At 40.8% G+C, this 16773-nt stretch overlaps 1 protein-coding gene across 1 annotated transcript; it reads left to right on the forward strand.

The window, feature by feature from the left end:
• Positions 1-10137: 10137 nt before the first annotated feature.
• cep20 (centrosomal protein 20) lies at positions 10138-12342 on the forward strand. The gene is made up of 4 exons (XM_040004435.1): positions 10138-10268; positions 11032-11229; positions 11502-11586; positions 11915-12342. Exons 1-4 carry the CDS (start codon positions 10241-10243, stop codon positions 12021-12023), a joined length of 420 nt encoding a protein of 139 aa, XP_039860369.1. The 5' UTR covers positions 10138-10240; the 3' UTR covers positions 12024-12342.
• Positions 12343-16773: the final 4431 nt, after the last annotated feature.

A 16773-nucleotide genomic window follows, 5' to 3' on the forward strand; every position in this document is an offset into this window, starting at 1 on the left:
GCTACAGAGCAATTAAGGCAACTTAAAATAATCACAGGATGGTGTCGAATGAGATTATATCTATGTATTTATATCAAATAATATTATGCCCCACTGACTTCATCATTTTAAAAAAAAAGACACATTTCAAGTAAAAACCAAGTATTCCCTAATAATTATATTTTGAAAGAGTGAGGCAAAAATGCCTGACTCTTATTTCATTTAGGACTGTTTCTTTAAACAAGACTTTTGCCTCCTCATGTGTCAAGTTCTGTATGTAGTTTAATCCACATCCACATTTTTGTGTCAGAGCCTGTGCACAGCTCATTCAATGTGAGATTTACTGTGGTTTGTTGCATGTAACCAGAGCTGAGTTTATAAAAACCAGGGAAAGGTGCATGTAAAATATAAATTCACACAAAACTTAGTTTAAGTTACCAAACTCAGTCACTAGGTGGCAGACAGCTATGAAGCTGTTATCCAAGCTATGAAGCACAATAGCTGTTCGTTTACACCAATGACTGCAGAATGACTGTTTTGTCCTTCCAGTTACTGTTTTCTGCAGTCATGATGGGTAACCACGGGACAACAGACCCAGGAAAACACAGGGCTTAAATACAAAGAGTGATAATGAGGGAATCAGACACAGGAGGGGAGCACTGCAGGGAGCAATCGTACATCACAAGGAGTGGAGGAAGCAAAACTGAAAACATTAACAAAGGACGCAAGACTATCAACGTGAAAGGCACGGAGATGCGGACTTGACAGGGACACACGTCTGACGGGAGACAGAGCAAACATGGAGAACAGGGAGACTTCACTGTCTATGGAGAGAAGAGGAGATGAATAAACACATAGACAAGGGTGACTCGACATGAAACGAGGAACACAGGAACGGCACAGAGAAAACACGGAGACAGACTATACACAGCCTAAGATAAACACAGAGGGAGGGAGAACTACAGTCAATAAGAGCCTAAGACATAAAAGAGAGTCAAAACTGTGAATAACACTCAAAGAATATTGTAACCCAACCAGTGCAGGGGCCTCCCTACAGCCCGGACTCTGCATTGTGTAATTTTGTGTTGGATTGGGGTGTACAGAGTAGGGGTGGGTTTTGATTATCGATTTATCGATTAAAATCGATTCTAGCTTGGATAACGTGATATCATTCATTAAAATCCTGAATTGATTTTTTAAATATAAAATTACTTTGCCCGAAACACCAGAATCTCAGGTTAAACCTCACAAAATTTCAACAACCACCAAACAGCTAAAACAGTAAACGAGAGCATCAAAACAAAACGCATGTTAGCTTGAAAAGTTAACAAATTGACAACAGCTTAAGGAAAACAAGTATTAACTGTAATAAAATGGTAAAACATATAATAATAACCCTTTTTTGCACGCACGAGATCGGGGTCGGATCAAATAATAGGCGTGCACTATTAACACTGAAAACATGGCCGGTTTTGAGTTTTGCGCATGCGCATGCGCAGTAACAACAAGTAGGACAGCTTGATAGGTAGGATGTTTTGTCAGAATACCTGCAATGTAGCATCATGATGCTAACGGAGTTCTGGCTAAAACCACTAACTCTGGATACGAGCGTGACACTGCAACTGCTGCGGGCGGACGGGAGGAGAGAGGAAAACCAACACTATTAAGAGGAAGGGGGGGGGGGATGACAGATGGTGTAACACTGGACACATCACTGTGAAAGAAATACTGTGCAGCAGAAACATTGAGCTATTAGACATTAGCATGCCTCCGTACTACCTCCCCAGGGATGTTATCACGATAACAGAGTATGTCCTCCCCTTGGCCAACGTGGATGCAGCCTGTGACTCTCTCCACTCTGTGGTCAGCAGACTGCAAATGCAATCTCTGAGAGCCCTTCTTCTAATATCAGGGGACTTTAATCATGTCTCACTGGACTTGGACATTGGACATGCCCAACCAGAGACAATAAAACACTAGACTTACTGTAGGCCAATGCAGAAGGGCATAAAGTTCATCTCTCCCTCCCCTGAGCTGCAGAGATGGTCAGAGGAGAGCGAGCAGGCTCTTAAGGACTGTTTTGAGTCTACTATGTGGGAGGTGATCTGTGACGACCACAGTGAGGACACTGACAGCCTTGTGACATGCATTACGGACTAATGCATGTCAGGATTGTGGATTGTGCGGTGTTTCTCCAACAACAAGCCTTGGATTACCCCAGAAATTAAAGCCCTCCTCAAGCAGATGAGGAGATCCTTCAAATCTAGAGACAAGAAGGAGTTGAAAAGGGTGCAGAGAGAGCTGAGAGGACTGATAAGGAATGGGTAGGACAGCTACAGGCAGAAGACTGAGAACCAGCTTCAGCAAAACAACAAAGTCTAGAGAGGCCTTAGAACCATCTCAGGCCACAAAGATCAGAACCCTCTGCCCGTGGGGGATGTGAGGTGGGCAAATGAACTGAATCAGTTCTTTAATAACAGGTTTGATTCATCCATGAGGCAGTCTTCAACATCGGCTGCAGACTCACACACCCCCACTGCTGCTGTTCCACCCCTGACACCTCAGACACTTCACACCTGCTCTACTCACCCTGCTCACTACTCCCCACCCCCAACAACAGTTCCAATACACATTCAACACAAGGCTTCAGCCTGTCTCTCTCAAACACCCAGGTTAGGAGGAAAATGAGAATTAAAGCCAAGAAGGCAGCGGGTTCAGATGGCATCAGCTCAGGTCGTCAGGTCCTGCGGAGACAAACTGTGTGGGGTGATGGAGCACATCTTCAACCTGAGCCTGAGACTGGGGAGAGTCCCACAGCTCTGGAAAACCTCCTGTGTTGTACCAGTGCCAAAGACTCCACGTCCAAAAGACCTCAACAGCTACAGGCTGGTGGCTCTGACATCCGACCTGATGAAGACCCTGGAGCGGCTGGTCCTGGATCAGCTTCGGCCCCTGGTGAGCTCATCACTTCAGTTTGCCTACCAGCCTGGAATTGGAGTGTATGATGCCGTCATTCACCTCCTACATTGTTTCCTCTCTCACCTGGAGAGCGCTGGGAGCACTGTGAGAATCATGTTCTTAGATTTCTCTAATGCCTTTAACGCCATTCTTCCCACAGTTCTGAAGGACAAGCTGGAGAACACAGGAGTGGACCATCACCTCACTACATGGATACTGGACTACCTCACCGATTGACCACAGTATGTGAGAACCCAGGGCTGTGTGTCAGACAGGGTTGTCTGCAGTACAGGGGCCCCATGGGGAATGGTTCTGGCTCCGTTCCTCTTCACCATCGACCTTCTCCCAAAAATCCACCCAGTGCCTCCTTCAGCAGTTATCTGATGACTCTGCAATAGTCAGACTCATCACTGATAGGGATTACAAAGAGTACAGAGAACTGACCAATGACTTTGTGGACTGGTGCCAGCAGAACTACCGCCAGATCAACACTAATAAAACCAAGGAGCTGGTATCAGACTTCCGCAGGCACAAACATCCTCCACTGCAACCACTAAGCATCCAAGGTATGGACATTGAGGCTGTGGACAGCTACTGGTACCTTGGTGTTTATCTGAACAATAATTCAGACGCCCTCTACAGAAGAGGGCAGACAAATGGTCAAAATTAGGTGAATCTACAGTGCATTTCCAGCTCAACAGCGACACCCTGTGACGTATTCAAGTCACTACCTTACAATATTAAACCAAAAACACAAACACTATGTCACCCAGTAAATATTCTGTTCTATTTACTGGGGACATTTCATTCTTGCATGTACCAACTTCCTGTTTGTCATTCATAGTAAAATAAAAATGCACGACTTAATGTCAGCACTTGTGTCATCACAGGTTCACACAGAACCCTCTGGCTCTGTATCCTGTCTTCACCAAATGGCCAAGGAATAAGCTCAACACAAACAAGATGGCCATATCCAGCTCAACAATTTTTAAAGTGCTAACAGGTGATTCTTTGAGACCACAGATTTTTCCCCCACAGTTTATTGTTTTACTACTAGAATAGAATAGAATAGAATAGAATAGAATAGAATTCAACTTTATTGTCATTGCACATGCACAGGTACAGGGCAACGAAATGCAGTTTGCATCCTTGCTTTAGTGCTTTAGTGATATAGATATATTACAATATATATTAGCAATAATATAGATATGTGAGTATATTACAGAAATGGGTCTATTATGGTATGTTATAATGTACACGGTATGAAGTATGTTGTGAATATTCTATAACTATAAGTATGTACAGGCTGTAGTGAGTACAAGCTATGTACAGGCTATGAACAGGATATAAATATGAAAAACTATACAGAATATGAAATAAATAACTTTACAGAATCTGAGATATACAGCTATACAGAAATGGGAACTATGCAAGTTGTAAACAGTTGTAGGATTAAAGATTATCGAATGTACAGAATGATTATTTACACAGAGCTATACAGTAGTGCAGTTAAGATAAGTGAGGGTGTAGATAGTTTCTACAGAGGCTATATAAAGTGCTAGTGGTTGTGAGTGGTGGTTCAGTCCATGTTATTATTGTGTGTTTGAGGGTAGAGTTGTCCATTGTGGGTGTGTGTATGTTCAGTCCATGTGTTAACGTGGGTCAGATGTCAGGAGGCAGAGTTCAGGAGTCTGACAGCTGTGGGGAAGAAGCTGTTCCGGTACCTGGTGGTCTTAGTCCGGAGGCTCCTGTGGCGCCTCCCAGAGGGCAGGAGGGTGAAGAGTCCATGTGATGGGTGACTGGGGTCTTTGATGATTTTCCCAGCCCTTTTCAGACACCGCTTCCTGTAGATGTCTTTTATGGCAGGAAGTGGTGCTCCGGCGATGCGCTGGGCAGTTTTCACGACCCTCTGCAACGCCTTCCGGTCCGAGGCAGAGCAGTTCCCGTACCAGACTGTTATACAGTTGGTCAGGATGCTCTCGATGGTGCAGCGATAGAAGTTCACCAGGATGTCTGAGGACAGGTGGTTCTTCCTCAGAGTCCTCAAGAAGAAGAGGCGCTGGTGAGCCTTCTTGACCAGCTTGGAGCAGTTGGTCGTCCAGGTGAGATCCTCGGAGATGTGGACTCCCAGGAACTTGAAGCTGCTCACACGCTCCACAGCCGTCCCCTTAATGTGGATGGGTGGATGTGGGTCAGCATTCCTCCTGTAGTCCACGATGAGCTCCTTGGTCTTCTCGGTGTTAAGCAGCAGGTTGTTTGTGTCGCACCACTCAGCCAGACGATCCACCTCCTCCCTGTAGGCGGCCTCATCGTTGTCACTGATGAGGCCAATCACCGTGGTGTCATCTGCAAACTTAATGATGGTGTTGGAACCATCAGCAGGTCTGCAGTCGTGGGTGAAGAGGGAGTAGAGGAAAGGGCTCATCACACAGCCTTGTGGTACACCGGTGTTCATCGTGATTGTAGATGAGCAGCGGTTATCCAGCCGGACATGTTGGGGGCGGTTGGTCAGGAAGTCTAGTAACCATTTGCAGATGAGAGAACTGATGCCCAGGTCTGTCAGTTTCCTGATGAGTTGTGAGGGGTGGATTGTATTGAATGCTGAACTGAAGTCTATAAACAGCATTCTGGCGTAGGTGTTGTTGTTGTCCAGGTGTGAGAGGACAGAGTGCAGTGCGATGGAGACTGCATCCTCTGTGCTCCTGTTCTGGCGGTATGCGAATTGGTGGGGGTCCAGGGTGGGGGGGAGACAGGATTTGAAGTGTGCTAGGACCAGCTGCTCTAAGCACTTAGTGATGATGGGGGTGAGTGCTACTGGGCGGTAATCATTGAGGCAAGATGGGTTGGAGTTTTTGGGTATCGGGACGATGGAGGTGGATTTGAAGCAGGCCGGTACCACAGCGTGGGCCAAGGACAGATTGAATATGTCTGTGAGCACTGAAGTGATGAGTATACTTTTAATAATCCTACAGCAGTAATTAATCACAGAGCTGGGAGATGAATTGAATTATGATTTAAATCACAACTCTGGCTTTTAACAACTAATTACACAAGATCATTGGGATGAACCGTTACGGTTCATCGCTCAACCCTGTGACCTGAGACATCAATCAGTGAAAACTGTGGGCCAATAAGGAGCGTCAGATGCCTTCTGAAGGTGGGTGTGATGTTTAAAAGGAAGTGTATCCTTCTCTTTGATGTCTACTCAATCATATCATCCCGGAGATCCTGGTCCAGAAACTGTCTCACCTGGGACTCTCCACCCCCATCTGCCTCTGGATCAAGGACTTCCTGACAAATAGACCACAGTCTGTCAGACTCGGCCCCCACCGGTCCAGCACCATCACACTCAGCACCGGGTCTCCACAAGGATGTGTTTTGAGCCCCCTCCTGTTTACGCTCTACACATCCGACTGCTCCCCTACCCATCTCTCAAACACCATCATAAAGTTCGCGGATGACACCACAGTGGTTGGACTCATCTCAAGGGGGGATGAGTCGGACTACAGAGATGAGGTCAACAGACTGACTGAGTGGTGTTCAGTTAACAACCTCCAACTGAACACCACGAAAACTAAAGAACTTATCTTGGACTTCAGGAAGGGCAGAGCAGACCCGGCCCCACTTTACATTCACGGGAGCTGTGTGGAGAGGGTACACTCCATGAGGTTTCTGGGCGTGCAGATATCTGATGACCTCTCCTGGACTGCAAATACTACAGCGGTGGTTAAAAAGGCCCAGCAGCGTCTCCACTTTCTGAGAGTGCTCAGGAGGAACAACCTGGAGGAGAGGCTGCTGGTGACATTTTACAGAGCCACCATAGAGAGCATCCTAACGTACGGCATAACAACATGGTATGCAGGGTGCTCAGCTGCAGACAGGAAAGTACTGCAGAGGGTCATCAACACAGCCCAGAAGATCACTGGCTGCTCTCTGCCCAGCCTGGAGGTCACTGCAAACTCTCGGTACCTCAGCAGAGCTGGCAATATCATCAAGGACCACTCTCACCCCAGCAACCAACTGTTTGAACTATTACCGTCAGGCCGACGGTACAGGTCACATAAAACCAGGACAAACAGATTCAAGGATAGCTTCTTTCCCAGAGCTATCACCGTAGTAAATAAGCACAAAAACAATTGAACCTATTCCATACCGTCACTGTCATTATATTATGCTGCTATTCATACTGTCATTATATTAATGCTGCTATCCTGTATATATTGTACATACTATTGTTTGAGTACTTACGATTGTTTTTTTTTTGTACTTTTTATATTTTACATTTATATTTATTATTGAAACTTGCACCAAGGGAGTGGCACTCCAATTTCGTTGTACTCTGTACAATGACAATAAAGGCTATTCTATTCTACTTTAAAAATGCATTGATCTACATTTCAGAAAATCTCATTGTTCAAAACTGAGTAAATCCAAAATGTTTCACTTGATCACATGTCAAATGATAACATTTCTTGTATTTAAAATTTCAAAATGTGGTATAGTTATATTCATGTCTGTTAACAATAACAGACTGAGCTGGCTCTTTTTTTCTCCTTTAAAAAAATGCTACATTGTCTTCCTCCACACATGAATGAATGTGTGTTTTGAAATAAGTCAAGCTATAAAACTATCACATTCTGCTTTATTAAACCTATTCTGCCATGTTCAGATTTTTTGAAAGGTTTCAAAATATGTTACACATTTAAATGAAACAGGAAGTTGGTGATGTTTTTTTTCAACTCACATACAATGAAAACAAACAGAAATCAGGGCATGAAACTGAAACATTTTTATTGATATTGTGGCATGCAGAGGAATAGTGATGTGCGAATCAGTACTCGAGAATCACTTTACTGACTCGTGTATAATGATTCACAAGCCCAACTGACTCACTGACTCATTCCTGTTGCTATTGGCAAACTAATTTCATTAGTAGAAATATATCTAGCTTATAATTAAAATTGTGTGCGTGGGGGGGGAACAACAGCCAGTTTCTTAACAAAAGCATTTCTGCTCTGAACTGGAAGAAAAAACTCTGAGTAGAAAGCTCACATCAGGACAATAGCTTCCCAGTTCACAGTAGCATCGCTCTGCTAACATGCTAACAGCACATTTGAGTTACTCACCCCCTCGCTCCTGTGCTGAATCATAGCGTAAACGAATCACTCAGGACTCACTCACCCCCTCATTTAGATGAGAAAATATATATTTGACACATTTGAGGAAAATACTAATAAAATAAAATAAATGTTCCCTTTAGAAATCTTTTTTTTGTTTTTGCTCTTTTTTGCTCTATAAAAACAGTTGTTTTTCTTTTTCAATCACTCATCTTAGCAGTAGGATTAACATGAAAATCCTTCTCGATTCAGTAAAAAGAACTGAATATACCATCACTACAGAAGAATCTTAGCCAAGATACTCTACATAAATTTGGAGCTTGCTGTTCAACCCAATAACTGTCAGGGACTTTGTACCATAGTATAAACACAACATTGAAGATAACAGTTAACCTTACAGTAATTCCTGTATTACTGTAAGGTTCGGTACCTTACACTATGAAAAAGAAAAGCCCAACAGACAAACCCCTCTGAGCAAGTACTTGGCGACAGTGGGGAGGAAAAACTTTCTTTTAAGAGAAAGAAACCTCCGACAGAACCAGGCTCAGTGAGGGGACGGCCATCTGTCACGACCAGTCCGGGGATTTTCATAAATCACTCAATGGATTAAAGAGCTATTATTTATATCAGTGATAGAAAGCTCCAAAACAAGAACAAGAAGAAGGACAACGTGACTGTTTACCTTAGTTTTGTTCAAGCTTCGAACAAAGCAGCAGTGTATAACCACTTAATTTTAATTAATTGTTCAGTAAACATTGCTCTGAGGGACTGTAAAGACCTCACTCTATTATACAGCATTTCATTATATCTGCCTATCATTACTTGGCAATAGTTCGGAATAAAACAGGGATATATGTCCGTTAAATATTTCACATTATTTTACATTTTCCTCTCAACAACTCGCTCTCCTTCATTTCTATCAGTGTTTCCCACACACATGTTAAGATCTGGGTAAATGAACAGCTGCTACTGCTGGACCTGTATCTGCGAACGATCCATTGAGGGGGATGTTTTTGGCGTTGCCTGTGTGTGTCCCACTGCTTTACACTCACTGTCCTGGAGAAGCTCCCAGAAATTTTAAATACTTTCAGTTAGGAGAGTAGTGTAGGTGATCCTAGCACCAATGTTACTGTTCGTCAGCAGTCCACTTTTATCAAACCCAATTCCAATATTGGGTCACATTGTGAGACGTTTTAGTAGGATCCTTAGCATTCACAGGCCAGCTGTAAAATTTGCAATCTTAGTTTCATTAACATCTTTGACCCATTCTGGGACTGCTTTTCTCTATTTAGAAGATACAGTATTTACCTAAATGTGTCAGGTATACCAGTGCATTTGCTGCACATGTACACTCACTGGAGTCTTGTGGAAATACAAAATGCCCTCTGTTCCTGTCAAACAAAAGCTTTATTCTAAATGACTTGATCTCAACAAGTAACAGAAACGTTGTCTTCTCAACATAGACAGTGGTCAGAAATGGTAATTTGAGTGTTTTTTCCAAGGAACGCCCCTTCGACTATACATTTTTTTTTAGCTCTGAGGAAAGCTAAAAAGGTTCTCCAAGTGGTAGGGCGGTGGACCACTCAACCTTGATGTTTGCTGTTTTTGCATTGCTCTCCTAAACCCAAAATAGTTTTCTGTTTCACTTTTGTGATTTTATTTCTTCTATTCCTCTTATAACTATTTTATGGCTGATTTTAATATTTATATTAACCAGGCTGAACATCTGAATTTTGATGTGTATGAGAATCCCTTAACCTAACCATGTCTCAGCATTTTACATGAGTGTGGTCAGACTCTTTCTCTTTGACAGACTATTTATGATCATAGGTTATTGCATTTGATGTAAACTGTGCCTTGCCTACTCCTAGTTTTAAGTAAACTCTGTCCATGCGAATGCTTTTGAATGCTCTGCTCACTTCAATAATATTTATGATATGGTCAATCATTTCATTGCCATGTGCTTGAGAACTCTGAACCAAATGCACCTCTAAAGCTCAGCCATGTTGTCCTTCAAACCCCCCAAAAAATCACAGTAAAAATACACTTGTACATAATGTGGTCTTCCATAAAAATTATGATTTTTTTAAGTCTTCTCATGTTATCTTCCTGAGTTGTCTTTCGCCACCTGTTGGGGCGCTATTTTTGGAAACGCTCATGTGGGTTGTATAGGAACACTCGTTGCGATGGCGACCATCACTGAACTGAAGTGCGGTAAGAGCTCACTTCCATTAGCATAATTCATTATTTTGTTTATAACACGATCTCAGATCAACCCACATAATTTTAGATGTTATTTTACAAGCTAGCGAAAAGCTACGAACACTGGCAAACTATAAAACACAGAAACATCCTTACCAGCCTCCATTCAAAAGTTTAATAAGTCAGCTAACTAAATGGCAGTGGTTTTAGGGATATTTTAAGCATGAATCAACCCATTGCCGCCTTTATTGTTAACACCTATAATTCGATTCGGCATAGCTAAACACGTAATATACTTTATTCGATCTAGATTTTTTCATGAAATTTTCGCTGTTCGCCAGCGCTAACGAGAAGGGTCTGGCTGCAGCCACTGTGTGGGCGCTAACAGCTGCTAGCCAGCTAGTTCAGAGTTAGGCTAGTTAGCATAGGAGGAGGACATGTAATAAACATTTTCATAAAAATAAGAACAGATTAATGGTTGAGAATTACTACGATTTAAAGAGTGTGTTGTGAAGATATTGACATGAATATGAGTTGTTATCGAAGCGGTCTATAGCTTTAAAAATACCAAGAATATGTTAAATTGGTAATTTTTTGTACGGTGTACGTCGTACAAAAACATCCCGCTTTCATTCGTTAGCTAAATTTACTGACCAAACAGATTCGTTGTACCCATAGGGGTTGTTTAGTTTTCCAATCTATTATCCTTTTTTTTTTTTTTTTTTTTTTTTTTTTTTTTTTTTTTGTTGCTGTGTTAAAAATGTGAATATTTTAGCTTTGAGGGAAACGCTGGAGTCTCGCGGTGTGCTGGGCCAGCTGAAGGCTCGCATCCGGGCGGAGGTGTTCAGCGCCCTGGATGACCAGCGTGAACCGCGACCTCCCCTGTCCCACGAAAACCTGATCATCAACGAGCTCATCAGGGAGTACTTGGAGTTCAACAAGTACAGATACACAGCGTCTGTGCTGACTGCAGGTGGGTGAGGTCAAAAAAAGTGCAAGCTCAACATTTTTTAATTTTTAATTTTTTTTTTACAAACTTTTAAGAACTGTAACTACTATTATTATGATTATGATTTATTACCTATGACCATTCAACTGCTTGTCAACACAAATGTATAATCAGCCAATCACATGGCAGCAACTCAGTGGACTCAACTATGTAGACTTGGTCAAGACAGTGGCTGTCATAACCAGCAACTATTGTTGAGAAAAGTGAATATTTTTTAGCACTGTTTGTTTTCTCAGAGTCGGGCCAACCCGAAGTTCCTCTGGACAGACAGTTCCTGGCGAATGAGCTGAAAGTCACTGAGGATCCAAGCTCCAAGTCAGTGTAAGTGTAGAAAGCAGGATTTAAGAAATACCAGTACATTCTGCTCCTGAACATAATGTTCAAAAATTAGCTGAACTCTTTGGGGAATGTTCAGAGTGGGCGTAACAATTTGACAGTGTCCCCATGAGTCCTCATCATAGTTGTGCACTGGCTTGATGACTTGGGAATTTATTCTAATTTAAAAAATAAATAAATAAATTAGCACTTATCTCCATGTACCACCAGGAAAAACTGAAAGGCGTACAATTTAAAATAATTACTATAAGTCACCTATTTTCCTTCTCTAATGAAAACTTAATTACAATTCTTTTGTTTTTTTATTTTGCAGACCTCTTCTATATGGCTTAGTGTCCCACTTTGTGAACAGCAGTAATAAGGGAGGGAAGGTGTTTCTCCGAGGTGCTGCTGCCATTAACACTCCTGGAACTGATGCCTAAAGTTTGATGATACAGCAGTGACTTACTATGTTGTATCTCGCCTCTGTCCTTGTAGTTATTCAGCCTTTACAGTGTAAAATCTGTAAGGTCTTGTTAGCTCAGTAATCTTTGTGTCTTTGTTATAAAAAGCCAAATGTTCTTTGTGGCCTTTTTTCCATTTTGAATTTATTATCAGACTTCAACACTTTATTTATATTAGTCACAGTGTAATCCTAATAATTAATCATCCTAATTGTTTTTGTTTTGTTGAGATTACATTTGTGATGTATTTGGTGTTTCATTTTGTAAATATGTGATATTTTTTGACTGATTTTTAACAGTGTAAAAATAATAAAATCTTTATTTTTATTCACCAACTGCTCATCTCATTCTCCACCATATGGTGGCAGTGTCACCACAGACAAAACTGAAGTCTGCTTTTTTCATAGGATTAAACAACTTTCCTATTTTTTCAGTCTTATGCAGCCAATCATTTCTAACATGCAAACCAACAGTACTGGGTTTGACTTGTTGGTTGGTCTGGTTCACTGGGGCCTCCCTGTGCTTGCATGTGTCCTACCCAGCATACACACCACATCTCACTCTGATAGCTACGATAGGATCCGGCCTCACTGCATCCCCGAATTAGATAAACAGCTAAGGAGATGAATGGATGGACATGTTACACTGTAACAGGTCCTAAAAGACCTTACACCATTGAAGATATTGAGAGCAGGACCTTGGGCATAAAAGTTGCAAATATAGCAGAGACCACAGCAAGTGCACTTTAATTAAGCTGCATGCATTAAAACAGGCCTCTGAGGCGATCATGCAGCTTGTACATTGATATGAAATGTTGCAGGCTTTTCCAAATTGACAAGACTTATTCATTGTGAATGCAAGCACTTTCTCTTTTACAGTTTTCATCATAGGGTGATTAAAGTAGCTGCTCCTCAACGCTGACCAAAATAACACTTTCCTGTGATTGTTTTAGCGGTCATTGTATTGTTGTCTGAAACTAAACCCACCCATGATCCAAAGTTGTGCCCTTCAGTTGGTCTAACTGTATTTACTATGGCGAATTGGTCCACATATGCTTATATAAATGAACCTAAACTAAGATGTAATGCATCTTCCAGACTTTATTCTGTAGCTTCTCTCTTTCTTGTTTACTTCTTTTTCTCATTTGCTTGCTGCAGCTTAAGAGAAAAGGCAATGAGGTCCTTCTTACCTTGATAATTTTATTTTATCTGACCCCAAAGACCACAAAACAACAACAGTAAATCAACAAAACTTAATTATATCTATGTGTATACTGTGTGTAGCCCAGATCCCACACTAATTATGCACTGCATCGAGCTTTTCACATAGTTTCTCACCGTTTTAAGGAACTTGACATTTTTATCTCAAACTTAAAGCCCTAAGTTTCTGGAAGTGATTATCTACTGAGGCAGCCTTTTATTTCTTATCCTGATTACTGATGTTGGGCACTTAGTTGCACTGTTTAAACCATTTGTAACCTGCTCTACGTCTAAGTTATTTTTAGGTTATACACATTTGTTTCCGCTCATCATAAGTCTCAGATTCATCCACTGAAACAGTGAAGTGATAATACTGAGCACATGGTGTATTATCTTGAATTTGGCCACAAAATGATTGATGTACCTTTAGTGCAGCTTGTTGAAGAGCTTAACTGTCTACGGTGTCCTAATTTATTGTTTCCCAGTATCAAATGAAAATAGCGCTATGTCTTTGTTCGTCTGAAAATGTCTGAATTTACATGGTTTTACAAAAACAAACCTGATTTTTCCTTAAAGCTGAGGTACTCAAATACCTACTCCACTGACATCTGATATATCATTCTGTTTAAAATGGCTTTACAAGCTCCTGAAGTTGAACAATGACACGATTGTTCAATTGGCAGTTTGCCCCATAATTGGTAGCATTTCTTCTCCACTGTATAAATTAGTTGTATGCAAAACAGGCAGCTGTATAAATAGTGTTAAATGCAGTGATCCTTTGACTGCTGCAGACTGAACCGACGTTTGCCTCTGTGCTTAAATTAGAATGCAATTGCATTCCTTGGGGGTCAAACATATCCATAAACATGTTTTCTCTCCAATAGATGACCATCTATGGACATGAGGGTGAAGAAAAAATACACATGAAACATGCTGTATGTACGAGATCTTAATATGACAGCTCGTTTTGTTTTTATTGCTTCGAGGGAATCCTCCACATGTACGTGCTCAATTGCTTTAGCCATTCTGGCTGGTTTACTGTAAACAGTGACCTGTTTGAATTCACTTGCTGCGTGTTAATTCATTTGCTGTGTGTAAATAAAATACAGATGATTAACATTTGATTTCTAAGTGAAAATCCTGCTTAGGTTTATTTCATTTGGAGTGGGATTTTGCCATCATTCACTCAGAGGTTTAAATCCACGTTCACTCCCGCTGCCTCCTCCTTAAAGGTGTGTCAGGACAAAGTTTAGAACAGATTAACTTTCAATACAAATAAATAATAATCCTTCCTTCTACCTTCATCCATTATTATGGCTCTTATTCTGGAAAATGATCCTGTTATACACTGTTTAGTTCAGAGGGAATCCCAAGTCTCTGTGTACTTATTTCAAAGGCATTAGCCTCAAGCTGCAAATTGTTAATTTCATATTTTATCTCACTGAAAATAACAAGAAAATAACAAGTCTTTCTCTTGTGTGCACTAAACAGAAGCTATAAACCAGTTGTCTGTCACAGCTAACTGCAGGTAAATGGAGTTAGAGTTTGGAGCCATAGGAGTAACTTTGTTTGAACAACCCTGTTGCTATTGAACCATATTTAGTCACTGGAGCTTGGGGTGGTTGCCTGTGCTAGACTTTGAAAGTAACACAGAAAGCTGCAGAGATTCCATACAGACGCCATTCTCCTTATATGGCACACACTGCAACTTCTCTGTTCAGTGTATCTGTTCCTCTTTCCCTCCTCTTCACTCTTCATCCCTCCCACTGCCTGTCTGTGCTGATTTTTTCAACCCATGGTCCTTTTCCACGAATGCCACCCCATCTCCTTGATGTTGGCCAGAGGGAACCTGAAGGCCCTTAATGTTGGTCTTAGGTCTGTCATCAGTTTTTACACAAACAGACACACACGAACACAATGCTATGTCTCTGGCGCAGTTATCAACCAGCAGTTTGATTTACCGGGACAAACAGAAAAGTGTCCTTATAAAGGAAGTTCCATTGGAAAGAAGCTGCACACAGGAGGGATGCAGCAGGACAGGGGAGGAGCTGTTTGCTGTGTGTGTAGCAACAGAAAGATGGGATGTGCACACACACACACAAAGAAACTCACATTCATTATGCGAATTATGAGTTATGTACTGGTGGGAAACTCTCCAGGGAGGTTACAGTAAAAGGGGATTCCTATGCAGGGGACAGCTGGTTTTCCTTATGAGGAGTGGGAACGCATTGCATAATCTTTAAACCCTAGAACGTGTAGGAGTGAAGCGCACAGTTTTATAATTATGATTCCTGTTCATTTTTTCCCACTGTTTAGCCTTATTAGATTCAACTCAGAGGTGTGTGGAAATAAATAATACAAAATAAGGAGGTAAAGAGCCCAGATTGCAATTTGAAATAATATTTTATTAGACTGCAGTTAAATTGTCTAAATTGTAAAGACTTTCTTGATTGCCTTTGAATAAATTCTTTGAAACATGACACCTGTAAATTATGTTAAAAAGGTTTTTCTACAGGGAAAGTACATAGAAATACATTTTTATTATATTGAAAATGTACTGCCACAGACAGAAGACAACTCCATCCCACACATCCACTCCTACAGCCATTGTAGAATAACACATACATCACCTAACATTGCATGTCTTTAAACAGTAGAAACTGGAACACCTGGAAGAAACACAGACATAGAGAGAACATACAAACTGATAACAACAGTTAATTATGATTCAAGGCGCCCAATAAACACTTGGCTTGATTAGTGCTGAATTACTAAATATTTTTGAACCAACTCTTTCCAAAGAAATTAGTTAAGACAGCAAGTGATAGCATGTTTTTAAGATTAGACTCAAATTGAACCAATTATTCGGCTTCTGTGTTTATTGTGGGTCCAGCTTTTATGATTCAATTAATGGAAACAACAAATCAAGTCATGAAATGTTCCTAAAATCTGTCATGATGCATAAAGAATAAACACATAAATTCAAGTTGAGCCATGCTGTTTACCTACAAACACACATTTGGCTTGTCCATTTACAAGAATGTAAAGTAATTGAACTAATTCTTTGGACAGGAGGGAGAGGATGTTCCCTTTGGTAAGGTAATACTATAACACGTTTTCTTTTATATTTTTTAGTATAAACTGCAGTTACTTTTAAAATATCAAGGTTTAGTTATCTAGTTTTATACAAATGATCTCATTTTAATTAATAAAAAACAAGTTATTATTTAATTTAACACAGTATCACTGACACTAAAATATCTAGTGTGTGAGAATTTGAGTTAATCGGTCTATTAATCTGAATAATGTGCTTAAGGTAGACTCATAACCAAGACGTAGAATGAACCTTGCTGTGTTACATAGGCTTGATTATTTTTCGGGGGGTATTTTAATGTAGTTTGGCTCATGGTGTAGTTAATTTTAACGAGAAGTTCTATATCAATTTGGATCATTTTATTTATAAAAATATGTCACATGTATAAACGTGTTGCACATTACAATCTTTAAAAAAAAAGTTTTGTAACATAAAT

The sequence above is a fragment of the Simochromis diagramma genome, unplaced genomic scaffold, assembly GCF_900408965.1.
Source record: "Simochromis diagramma unplaced genomic scaffold, fSimDia1.1 OVJJ01000487.1, whole genome shotgun sequence".
In the NCBI taxonomy this organism is placed as follows: Eukaryota; Metazoa; Chordata; class Actinopteri; order Cichliformes; family Cichlidae; genus Simochromis; species Simochromis diagramma.

Excerpts from the sequence above, each read along its gene's own strand:
- cep20 (XM_040004435.1), top strand. The coding sequence starts at position 10,241 with ATGGCGACCATCACTGAACTGAAGTGCG. Across the intron at positions 10,269-11,031 it reads CATCACTGAACTGAAGTGCG|CTTTGAGGGAAACGCTGGAG; the intron begins GTAAGAGCTCAC and ends TGAATATTTTAG. Across the intron at positions 11,230-11,501 it reads AGCGTCTGTGCTGACTGCAG|AGTCGGGCCAACCCGAAGTT; the intron begins GTGGGTGAGGTC and ends TTGTTTTCTCAG.